Source organism: Amphiura filiformis, chromosome 18, assembly GCF_039555335.1.
Source record: "Amphiura filiformis chromosome 18, Afil_fr2py, whole genome shotgun sequence".
In the NCBI taxonomy this organism is placed as follows: Eukaryota; Metazoa; Echinodermata; class Ophiuroidea; order Amphilepidida; family Amphiuridae; genus Amphiura; species Amphiura filiformis.
In genome coordinates, this window is record NC_092645.1 from 55,185,103 (window position 1) to 55,197,822 (window position 12,720).

The following is a 12,720-nucleotide window of genomic DNA, read 5'->3' on the forward strand; positions in this document are numbered from 1 at the left end:
TCTGAGGGTCGAATCCCGGGGTGCCAAGTGAATTCTTTGTTCATAGGCTTCTCTCCTTTTTCATTTGTTCTCTTCCTTCCGATAGCAAAAAAACCCTCTGAGTGTTTAGGGTTAATATTAATACTAAATATTGGTAAAAGACAGAAAAGACAAAAAGAGAGGTGACAGGAAGTTGTAGGAAATAATGGTGGGTCGGAAGGAATTATGACCTTGTGCTCAGATAATTATTTAGACAAAATTAATGCCGACACACAAGATGAATGGTATTTATTGTATACAATTTTATTATATCGAGCGAAAGCTAACACTTCCCCTTTTCTCATTAGGTCAACATATAACACAATTCAATGTTTATAGCAAGGCGAATGTGGTAAATCTGTTGAAAAGAGCTATCCTAGTAGTGAGGATCACGGTGGCCTAGCGGAACGGGGACTCATAATCGGAAGGTTGCGGGTTCGAGCCCCGGCGACGCCATCGTGTTGTGCCCTTGAGTAAGGCACTTTATCTCGATTACTCCTCTCCACCCAGGTGTTTAAATGGGTACCGGCATTCTTAAATGCTGGGAAGGTAACAGACTCGCTGTAGAGGAGGTGTAGCGATCCCCCTATAGCAACATTACATGGAGGAGTCTGGTCCTATCGCCAATGAAAGAGAGATGGGCATTCCGATCACTGTTTATACAGGATCGTCTCCTTTACCCCTTTACCTTTTTAGTACAATTTTTGACCAAAATGTAGGTTTTAAAAGTCAAAACCTCAAGTGTTATTGTGTTATATTTTCCAGAGTTGCTATTTTCGTCTGTTTTGTCATACGGTTGTAAATTCAATGAACTATGACTACGAGTGTACGTTACAATTTTAATGTCAAATATTTTCTATAGAAAATCAAACGGACTATAATGGCCCAGAACAGGCAAATATTTGAATATCATTGCAAACCATTGACAAATAATATGTCAATTCTTGACAGGAATGATTCATATCCCCGGGATTTATGTATAGGCCTACATTACTTTTAAGGTTTCCATCATGTCCATGGGATTCATGAGAAGAAATTTCCTTTGTATTTTTGCAATAATCCAATGACCCGTGAAATTTGTATAGCTAAAAAATAAATTCATTAAGGGGGTACTACACCCATTGCATTTTTTGTGCTTTTTTTTTTGCATTTTGTGAAGAAATGAGAAAAAGAAATTGGACAAAGTGGTATGCAAAATGAAGGGGCAAATCTTCTCGTTCAATTGGTGGCATCAGTATCAATGACGCGTACATGCTTCTAATGGTATAAGCCAAAAAGTGGTACATCACTGATGTTTTAAATTCACTTTATTTTGGAAAGCTTACTATCAACGGATTTCGTTAAAATTTTGGATATGTGTTGCTAACACATTAGGGAAATAATGTTGATATGTAAAATGGGAATAGGTGGTCCCTGATTTCTTTTATGACTTCATGAACTTGGTGCTTTTGGTAACTATTTTATATTTATTTGCCCAATCCATCTCAACTAGGCAATCTAAATTGTACTCACCGCGGGAATTTTGAATATCGCGTGTTGAAACCCGAATGTTTTTATTCGTTTTATGGTCAATATGAGTTTGTTTTAAATAAAACCATGTGATTTGTCCTTGATAATTATTTTTCTTACATATAAGGCATGATGTTGTAATTGCCGGAGTCTTCCTTTAATAGTCCGAAGTCTACCTTTAATGAATTTATTTCTTTACAAATTTCACGGGTCATTGTATTATTGCAAAAATACAAAGGAAATTATTGAAGTTATAAGGCATAATATTATGATTGCCGGATACTCCCTTTAAAGTTAGTTACGATGATAAAAATATGGAATGACTTCATCTTCCAATTTTGATCAACGTTTCAAAATTCATGACCATAGATTTGGGCTCAGGATTATAAGGAAACATGCAAACTATAAATTAATGTTCATAGTTAAAAATAGTTAAATTAATTCAGACAAAAATGTAATTATTTTTAGTTAAAAATAGTCGGGAAATGCTTTTAATAGTGCACTTTGAAAATTTGCAACCCGTGCAGCTTTTTATTGGTTAATGACAGATGAATAAATACGTTCACATCATTCCCGATCAAATGAAAACCAACAACAAAGATTCCAAATATTTCCTTCTTGTTTCCTGTGTGTTTATTACCTAATAGCCCGGGGCCAGCTAAAAGTTTTGCCTTAAGGGGGTACTACACCCCTCGATAAATTTGTGTCTATTTTTGCATTTTTCTCAAAAACTAAAAACACAATGGTAACAAAAGTTATGTATATTATAGGGGCAAGGAATCCAATTACTACACTGGAATTTCAGTAACCCAAGACAAGCGGTTCGTTTTTTATGATAAGAAAAGAGGTACCGCTAGAATGTACCTCATTTCCTATCATATATACTGAACCGCTTGTCTTGAGTCACTGAAATTTCAGTGTATTAATTGGATTCCTTGCCCCAATAATATACATAATTTTTTTTTTACCAGTGTGTTATTATTTTTTGAGAAAAATGCACAAATTGTCAAAAATTTACCACAGAGGTGTAGTACCCCTTAATTCGAGTCTTGTCTGATTAGCTCGTAATAGGCGACAATTATTCGGTTTTGCGTTATTGCGGGACTCAATTACGTCCAAACTTACACCGCGTAAATTAACAAAGGCGTGCGTCAATCACACAATGCACCCAATTGTGTGCCTGCCATTCTATATTCAATCCACGATCTTAGGAGTCCCGTCGATTACGAGTTGATTATAGGGTGCAAAGCAAAAGTCTTCAATTGTAGTCTAAACTTGATTAATATCCGAACATTGTCACACAACTCCATTCCCAAAGCGACGGCCCTAGAAATACTAGAATTTTCGATATTTCACATTTTCGCATATTTCAAGTGTGATCACACTTGAGTCAGAGGCAGGGGGACAGGGATTCAGAGTCCTAACGAAAGGATTTTTATTTATAGGACTTCATCGAAATTTTGGGATGTTCCCTTAGGGATAGGGTTAATATAGGAGATGTAAAAAGGGGCCCCGTAGTACAGGCCCGTACTAACTACTCCTTGTTCATGTCTTGCTACGCAACTAGAAAAACGGGAACATAAAAAAATCCACGAACGCCGCGATGAAAATTTTCGCACCACGTACATTGAAGTTCACTTTTCGAAGGGCGAACTGTAGTTAGGATAACAAAATGATTGGTAAGAAAATCTGATAGATGACCACAAGGTCAAGTTGTCTGAGAAAATAAAAATGCCGAAATAGCGTCATGAAATGTCCCGTGAAATTTCACCTTTTGGAGCGAAAATACAGATTATTATATTTTATATGTCAACTTGGGGGGGGTCATCAGGTGAAATATTTACCTAACATAGGCCTATTTGATCTACATCCGCAGCACTGGTTATGTGCCTATACCACAGATACCGTATATATGGTACTTCACAATAATTACAGTAATGGAAAGAAAAGTGCAAATGTTCGTTATTTTTCGGCATAAACAATTTTGACAAAAAAAAAAAGTCGGGCTTCTAAATAGTTACTATCTCGGTCCTCGAATTACTAAGTCGGACCCCGGGTACGGTTATTATCTTGGGTCCCGAGTTACTTAGTCGGAACCCCGAGTTACTATCTCGAACCCCGAGTTAATTTATCGGGGCCCCAAGTTACTATCTAGGGCCCGGGTTACTATCTTGGACCCCGAGTTACTAAGTTGGGGCCTAAGTTATTATCTCGGGCCCAGAGTTACTAAGTTGGGGCCCCGAGTTGGTATCTCGGGCCCCGAGTTACTAAATCGGGGCCCGAGTTACTATATCGGGACCCCGAGTTACTAAGTCGGGCCCGAGTTACTATCTCGGACCACGAGTTACTTTCTCTGGGGCCCGAGTTACTATCTTGGACCCCAAGGCAGGGTCAGATTTGCCATTGGGCCCCTAAATGTTGGGGCCCCAAAATGCCCTGTACATGTTCCTTTTTAGCCCCAAAATACTACCGTATGTTTAAGACCAAAATATGTTAAAATTGCAAAATTTACATAGCAAAAAAACCTTCATTTTGGGCTAAAAATTGTTCAAAATTGAATTTTATTTGCCCGCTTCGCTATGAGTTTGGGGCCTCTAAATTTTGGCCTGACCCAGGGCTCCCAAAAAGATAAATCCGGCCCTAGGGGTGGCACATTGACAGCTTCTCCCTTTTGCTTACGCCAATCAATTTACACAATGTGAACATAGGCTCATAGATTCATCATACGTAAAATATCGGGTAAAATATATATCTGAACTACATTTTGTATGAGTAGCAAAATAAAAATTGCCGATAAGAGCAAGCAGCTTTTTTGCTAGCGCCTTGTATGATGAATCGCTCGCTGCTAAATAATCGCTTCGTTCGCTGTTCGAGGGCCCGAGTTCGAGGAGCATCGCGGTTTGCGATATATAATAAAAATTTAAAATTGAAGCTTTAAATTTGGTCCGATGTAAAACCAAGGGGGTGACACTAAATTCACGGTGTTCTATTAGCAACGCACAACCTATGAAAAATTCCGCTGGTTTACTAGCTAGAAAGTGAGGCCAGTTATCGATCCGTTATGAATAATTCATGTTCGACCCCTTGGATCATGTTAATTGCTATTGGCAAATAACAACGTTGTTAGTTTTGCGAACTTTGCCTGTTCAATGAGAGTATAGCGCGCCCTCAATACATCTGGGCGCAAACCAGGCGAAAACGATCCAGTTTAATGAAATGGCGGACGGATATTCCCATCAGGCACCAGTGATATGTTTGTTTCAAAGAAAGTCTACTAATTTGATATGAAATGACATTTTGCAATAGCAAAGTCAAAATTAGGACTTGAGGTCAATAACATGAAGGAAATACGTGACAGAGGCAAGGTGTGAAACACAAGTAGTATTTGAAGTTAAAATAACCTTTGATACCCGACCTGACCTTCCATAGCTTTCCATCATGGCGCCTTATTCGTCTTTATGTATTTCTATATGCTCTCAAGTAAAATAAAATACCAATATGCACTAAGCAGACAGAATGTTACTTGGCTCCCAGCATGAATTATTGATTTTATACGGAGGTAAAGAAATACACAGTTGCCTGCAAGCCGTGCACCATACTCCAAATACTTCGGTAAATCTGAATAATGGTCACATGTAGACATATCATGTGTTCGGGAAATCACGTGGCAACATTTTAAGATTTCAGACTTGTTTACTAGTTAAATTGTCATTTGTACTGTTGATTATTTATCTTTGTTAATTAATATATCTTTTAAATGCTGATAAATCGTGGTTGGCTGCCCATATTATATGTTAAATTCAATGTTTTATGAATATAATTCTACCACGCAGAGGGGGTCACACAGCATAATTTCACACTACACGATTTAGCTAGATTTGGAGCTCTGCACTTCAAATTCACGTCAATTTCAAAGTTTATACACTTAATATATTTAATATAATACTTATTTTTTTGTTATAACAAACTGGAACACGAAATGTACTGGCTTATTACCTATACAGAAAGGGGATTTATACACATTCACTCAGCAATTTGACATGCCTGGCGCATCAAGACATTCTCTGTCTGGATAACATGACTGTCGCCCTCAATACGTCTGGGCGCAAATTTAAATAACAATACGCTATTTACATATGAATGCGGCTTCATGCTAATGTCTAGTGCCGCTTCCAGGCCTATTCCGTGGTAAAACTGTAAAAAATAATGTCACGCGGGGTAGAAAACGGCACTTTAAAATGTTGATTTTTAGGCCTCGTATCCATAGGCTGTTCCCTTGTGGCGTGTGCCCTTGTTCCATGTTCACTTGTTCCCATGTGACCTGCAACACAGACAACCTATGGATACGGCCACTAAGCAAAACAAAGGTTCGTTGTCTGTGTGGCAGGTCACATGGGAACAAGTGAACACGGAACAAGGGCACATGCCACAAGGGAACAGCCTATGGATACAGGGCCTTACGTGCTTTTCAATGGAGAAGATTTGACAAGATTTCAATATGCACATAAAATATTTCTACGGACAACAGAGGGAGCTTCGTAAAGGCATAATAAAGGCATGCCAAATCATAGGCGGTGTGCGGCATGATTTACTGAAATAAACACAGACGGCAAAACCGCTCACTCGTATGGCACGTAGTTTGTCCAATAAAAGATAAGACTGGTTTCCTCGGTGAAAAGCCTGGTGCCTTGATTTGAAAAAAAAACAACACCCGGATTTCTTGATCCAAAAAGCTGCTATGTCGATCAAGGAACCGGGATTTCCATCGATAAACGTGGTTTCTAGTTTAAAAAACCAGGGATGATATTCCTAGAAAAAACTAGCGCGGTATAGGGGCCTATTTTTTTTTGGTGCATATACTAGTAATAGTAGGCCTACTTGCCATACGCTCGAACCGCGGGAACCACATGAAAGTGAATTTCACAGCTGCCGTGATCGCTGTACGCGCCGTTAAATTGCACAGTGAGTGATCGTAGCCCCTACCCCTCGTAGCCTAACCAAAAAATAAAATAATAAAAATGAAAAAAAAACCCACAAAAAAACACCGGTTGTGGCGATATTCCCACTGGCATTCTTCATCTTCAAGTTTTTGGTCTGAAAAGAGAGATAGTGGGGTCTTTTGTGTTTTCAGCCAGAGAACAGCCAGACCCGGGCAGCAATTCAAAGACAGAACAGCTGTTCTCCAAATGTTGCAGATCACTTCATAGAGGATCTGTACAGTTTTTGGGACACTTCTTGTTAACAAGGTATAGGGTATCTTTAAGGATTGGTGGCGTTAAACGATTTCTTTGGTTCTTGAACTCTCTTCATATTCTTCACTGGATGGTATTTGTAGTCCCTCAGGGTTTCTTCAGAGGATGATTTAGGCACTATACGCAACACGCCACTGTGTTGACTTGCGGTTAGCACAGCTGTGTGAGTGAACATGACACCACTGCTCGCACACTGCATAGACGTGCATGGTTAAATTTGAATATGGAATGATATATTTACAATAAAAACACATTCAAAATGCTAGTCGATTTCATATTTTATGTTACCTGTAGAAGGTGTGAATTATCCTCTATGCATACATCACTTTTGTTCTGAAATCGACCAAGTAATAATGACACACACACAATTCTTAAACAACATCTTTTGCACATAATTCAATGGGATTTGAAAAGTAAAGTGGCAGTTGAAACTCTAGTGATAACACTTTTGCAGTGCATGATGGGGCTTCCTTAAATCATCCTCTGGGGTTTCTTTCTGCTGTTGGTTTTTAAAATGATGGTTGTCGATTTTGTTTGTAATTAAAGAGCTTCTTTGCAAATTGGTGAGGATTGTCACGAAACTTCTGCTGGGCTTTGTTAGCATGGTCAGTTGACCTCTTCTCGCAGCGTCAGGCTGGAAATAACTAATTACACCTGCATGGCTGCACATTTTAAAGTGCACTATTAAAAACATTCCCTGACAATTTTGAAGTAAAAATGATTTAATTTTCTACCTGTTTTGTCTGAATTAATTTTGTAAACCATGTAAATTAATTAATATGTTCATGTTGCTTAGATCTGTAATCCTGGGACCAAATCTATGGTTATGAATGCAAAAAAATGGAAGCGGAAGTCATTCCATATTTTTATCATCGTAACAAATTTAATAGTCCGAAGTCTACCTGTATTTGAACTTAATTTCTTAGCCATACAGAATTCACGGGTCATTAGATCCTTGCAAAAATGCAAAGGAAATTATTCAAGTTTCTTCTCATGAACATGATAAATCAAGTACACGAGGTAACCTTTGAAAAAGTAATGTATATGTAAATCCCGGGGTCCAGGGATATAAATCTTTTCCTGTCAACAAATGACATTATTATTTGTCAATGGTTTGCAGTGAAATTCAGATATTTGCCCGTTCTGGGACATTATAGCCTTGTTCTTTCATTTTCTAAAGAAAATATTTAACATTGAAATTGTAACGTACACTCGTACGTACAGGGCTCCTTTTACCATGCACTTTTGCGATTTGGTAGTATAGTGTTCCTTATTAAAGCCTAAAAATATATGTAGAAAATGATGAATATCTCCCGTAAATGATTTCGTATAAAGAAACCAGATGTGGTTCCTTGCACATGAATATATATTTTGAACAGATATGATAGTCGTTAGCTTGCGCTTTGAGACAGCAGCTTGCCGCGTCTTGAGTCAAATACTGACAATAATTCCGCAATAATTCTGATTTATATGTGCCAAATTATATAGCGCAGTGTATCGGCCAATCGTGAAGGTAGTCTAAAAGAATATGACCTATGGCTACCATGCTCGACTTGACACACAGCGAGGTCAGTCACCGAGGTCATCGGGGCTATTGTCAGTAGCCTTAGTCTGATGTCCTTCGGCCTATTATGCCACTCAAAACTATTAAACAGGTCGATACAAATGGTCATGCGTGGCTGTGGATTCAATCTACCGTGGCGATTTCTGCCATGAAGATATCGGGGCGATGACACTGTGCCTTGGTGCGAAGCATGGATATTCTCAACCATTGTCCTGCATGCGGGGGAGGTACTATAACCTTTCTCCCTTGTACATTTCTGTACAGTTAGTTCTTCTAAGTGAGTGACAAATTGTCACAGGAGTATAGTGATGCGTCTAGTGCATAATAGTTGTAGTTGTAGAAGTAGTTGTAGTTGCTGTTTCCCTATCATTCATTCATTCCTTCCCTTCCTTCATTCCTTCCCTTCCTATCCTTCTCCTTGCTACGCTTTGTTTGCTTCACTTCTTTGCTTGCTTGAAACACTCCTATACTACGGATGAACCCAACTTGCCGCTGGCTAGCCGAAAGGTGAAAAGAGAAGCAGATTGAGTAAGTCTTCTCCTGCCAGTACATAGCCTCTCCTATCTCAAGACTTCTACATAACCTCCACGTTGGTCACTACTGGTAACTGGGATCTTGCGACCCCAGGCTGATATGTAGGGGATCTCGGAGCAACAAGCGGCCCTAGAGGTGCAGTATGCATGACCCACCGGCGTGTGGATACGCTCTGGTGCTCACCAACGCTTGTCCCAGCTATGGGTTAAATAGCTAAGGTAGTCCACTACCTTAGGCGGATTTGGGATCTAATCTCAACAACGGCAAGAGGGTGCTTTGAAGGTAATTCATCGTACAGCCAGTGAACAAAATCAGGGAGTCCTGAGACCTGAGCAACAACTTGGCGCTTTTGGTTGGAGACAAAAGTAACAAGTGCAGAGGGCGGATGAAGAAAGAAACACAACTTTCATTCTCAACGGCCACAGGACACCTGTTGATAGGAGTTGCGACCATCAACAGTACCTACAGCAACAGAAAGACTAACAATAATGGCTACAACCAAAAGCACTAGGGTTAAAGCCCCTACCAAAGCATCACCTAGCTCTGAATCTGTATCACCTGCTGATATACATGAAGTGGTCACCTTAAAGCCGAAAGGAGGGGTGAACACGGATAGAGGAGGAGTAAGTGAGTTAAGTAAAGTAAGTAAGTCAAAACTCCTTAAATGTAAGAAGTCGTTGTACATTTCTACTCTCAACACAAGAACAATGAGTAGTATGCATCTTCAAGAGGAAATATGTGGTCTAGCCAAGTTATACAACCAAGACATTGTTGGAATACAGGAACATCGAATTGTGCACCAAGACGAGGAAATCAGGCATCAGGATCTTTATGATGGATATCAACTCGTCTCATCCTCTGCTTGGAGAAATACTGGCGGAGTATCCATTGGAGGAGTCGGACTACTGTTAAGCCCAAAAGCTAAGAGAGCATTTCTATTTTGTAACTCTGTGTCACCTAGAATATTGAGCATGACCTTTGCTGGCAATCCAAGGGCTACAGTTATTGTCACCTACTGTCCTACAAACGTGTCTGAGGAAAGAGATGCAGAACAACACTTCCAACTACTAGACAGAACGATACGACAAGTTCCAGCCCACAACTTTCTGATCGTTATGGGCGATTTCAATGGTCGTGTTGGCAAGGAATACTACAACTTTCCATATCATGAAACCACCAACAGAAATGGTGAAATGCTTCACAACCTAGCCCTGGAAAATGATCTTGTTATCACAAATGTTTGTTTTAGGAAGAAGGAACCACGACTCTGGACGTGTAGCTTACCATCTGGATTTAAGGTACAGATAGATTACATCCTGGTACGCAGAAAGTGGAGAAATAGTGTTACCAACTCCTGTGCCTACAACTCCTTTGCTAGCATAGGTTCAGACCACCGCATAGTGACAGCCAAGATACGCCTTAGTCTAAGAGCTAGTGGTAAAACTCCACCAAGGAAAGTTAAGTATGACTGGAGACAACTAGTACATGATGATGAGCTTCAGGAGCGCTACACTATTAAGGTGCAGAACCAATTCAGTGCACTAAGGAAGAACAGTGATGATAATGTTACAGCAGTGTATGAATGCTTTATCCAGGCCAACAAAGATATTGCGGAGGAGCTAATTCCAAAAGCTAGGAAGCGCCCTAAGGAAGCAATCTGGCATGATCCCAGGGTTGAAGAAGCGAGGAGAGAACTACAGCAAGCGCAACTGGTGGACAGCCAAGAAGTTTCAAGCATGTCAAGATCAGAACTGCAGTCTAAGAAGAATCATCTGAGAAAAGTTTATGAAGAGGCAAATGAACAAATCCTTAAAAGAAAGATCAAGGAGAGCTAAGGAGGTGGAGAATTGTAACATCAACTGCCAGCATAAGGCAGCCTGGGACCTCATCAATGAAGTTAGTGGGCGTAAATCTGCTAAAAAAGGTCAAATAAAAGGGGATACGCAAGGCGAAAGACTGAATGCTTGGTTCCAACACTTCCAGCAACTACTTGGAGACCCACCAGATGTAACCGATGAGTATGAAGCCATAGATCAAGTATACGAAGAGTTCAGCATGCGAACTGATGCTTTTGATCAGGTTGAATATGACACTGCAAAAAAAAGACATTTGAGAAGGGAAAAGCACCGGTGAGGATGGGATTCCACCTGAAGTCCTAAAACGGTGCAACCTTGATGACATAGTCCTCAACTTCTGCAATGAGGCATTGATGAATGGAAAGAAACCTGACCAGTGGTCAATTCTCAACCTCACACCAATCCCCAAAAGTGGAGATTTAAGAGAAGGGAAGAACTACAGGGGAATATGTTTGTCATCCATCGTAAAAAACATTCAACAGGCTGCTACTCAATAGGATTCGCCCTTACCTTGACCCAGTCCTGAGATTCAACCAAAATGGTTTTCGACCTGGGAGATCTACGGTGTCACAAATACTTGCTCTAAGGAGGATAATTGAAGAAGTCAAGAACAACAATCTCAATGCAGCAGTAATATTCATCGATTTCAAGAAGGCATTTGATACCATCCACCGTGGGAAAATGCTTGACATAATGAGAGCATATGGAGTCCCAGAGAGGCTAGTAGCTGCCATAGGATGCATGTACCATCATACTATAGCTCATGTCACATCACCTGATGGTGTCACTAAGGATTTTGAGATCCAAGCAGGAGTTCTGCAGGGAGACACTCTGGCACCATTCCTCTTTATTGTAGTCCTTGATTATGTTTTAAGGAAGGCTATGGAAGGCAATGAAGAGCGACTTGGCTTTACTCTGGAGCCCAGGAAAAGTAGGCGAATAGGCCCACGCACAATCACAGACCTGGATTTTGCAGACGATATTGCTCTTCTAGCTGACAGCCTCAAAGACGCGCAAGAACTGTTACATCTTGTTGAAGCTGCTGCACAGAAAGTGGGACTAGGAATGAATGCCAAGAAGACCAAGGCAATGTTGTACAAGGAAACTCCGTCTTCAATAAAAACACTGGACGGAAGCGAATTGGAGATAGTACAAGACTTCAAGTATCTAGGTGCATGGACTGCCAGTAGCGAGAAGGACTTCAACATCAGAAAGGCACTTGCTTGGAAAGCATGCAACAGCATGGACAAGATCTGGAAAAGTAATCTACCAAGAGATCTAAAGATCAAGTTGTTTACCACCACTGTAGAATCGGTACTAACATATGGCGCTGAAACATGGACAATAACAACCAAAATGAGAAAAGCTATGGATGGCTGCTATACCCGTCTCTTGCGGAAGGCACTAGATATCTCATGGCAAACTCACACCACCAACAAAGAACTATATGGGAATCTGTCACCAATCTCTGAGAGGCTCAGGATTAGAAGGTTAAAGTTTGCAGGGCACTGTGCAAGAAGCGAAGAGGAAGCAGCTTCAAGTGTGCTTATGTGGCAGCCCAAACATGGAAAGCGAACAACAGGTGCACCCAAGAAGGATTATATCAAGACAGGCAGATGATACAGGTTTAACAGGCCCAGACATCAAGAATTGTATGCTTGACAGAGCAGTTTGGAGAGCCATTATGGGAGTCCGACTACAAGAGTCGACATAAGCAAGTAAGCAAGTTCTTCTTCAATGCACCAGTAAATCTTTAATTGTAGTGGAAGATGTTGCTAGTCTTTTGGCCACCCACGAAAAGTCATGTTAACTGCTACATGCTAATTTGGTCTGCTGTTGTCTCTCTTTGGACAACATCTATCAGACTCTCTTCAAGGTCTACTACTTCAAGCAGATCAATTGCTTCCAATTCTAACTCTGAAAATGGGCCATTCGCCAGAGCATTCGTTGATTACAGCAAACAAAAAACTTATCCAGCACATTTCAT

At 40.3% G+C, this 12,720-nt stretch overlaps 1 protein-coding gene across 1 annotated transcript; it reads left to right on the forward strand.

The window, feature by feature from the left end:
* The first annotated feature begins 9,365 nt into the window (after positions 1–9,365).
* LOC140139235 (craniofacial development protein 2-like) lies at positions 9,366–10,712 on the forward strand. Its single transcript, XM_072161015.1, has one exon. The coding sequence runs from the start codon at positions 9,366–9,368 to the stop codon at positions 10,710–10,712; it is 1,347 nt and encodes a 448-aa protein (XP_072017116.1).
* The last annotated feature ends 2,008 nt before the right edge of the window (positions 10,713–12,720 follow it).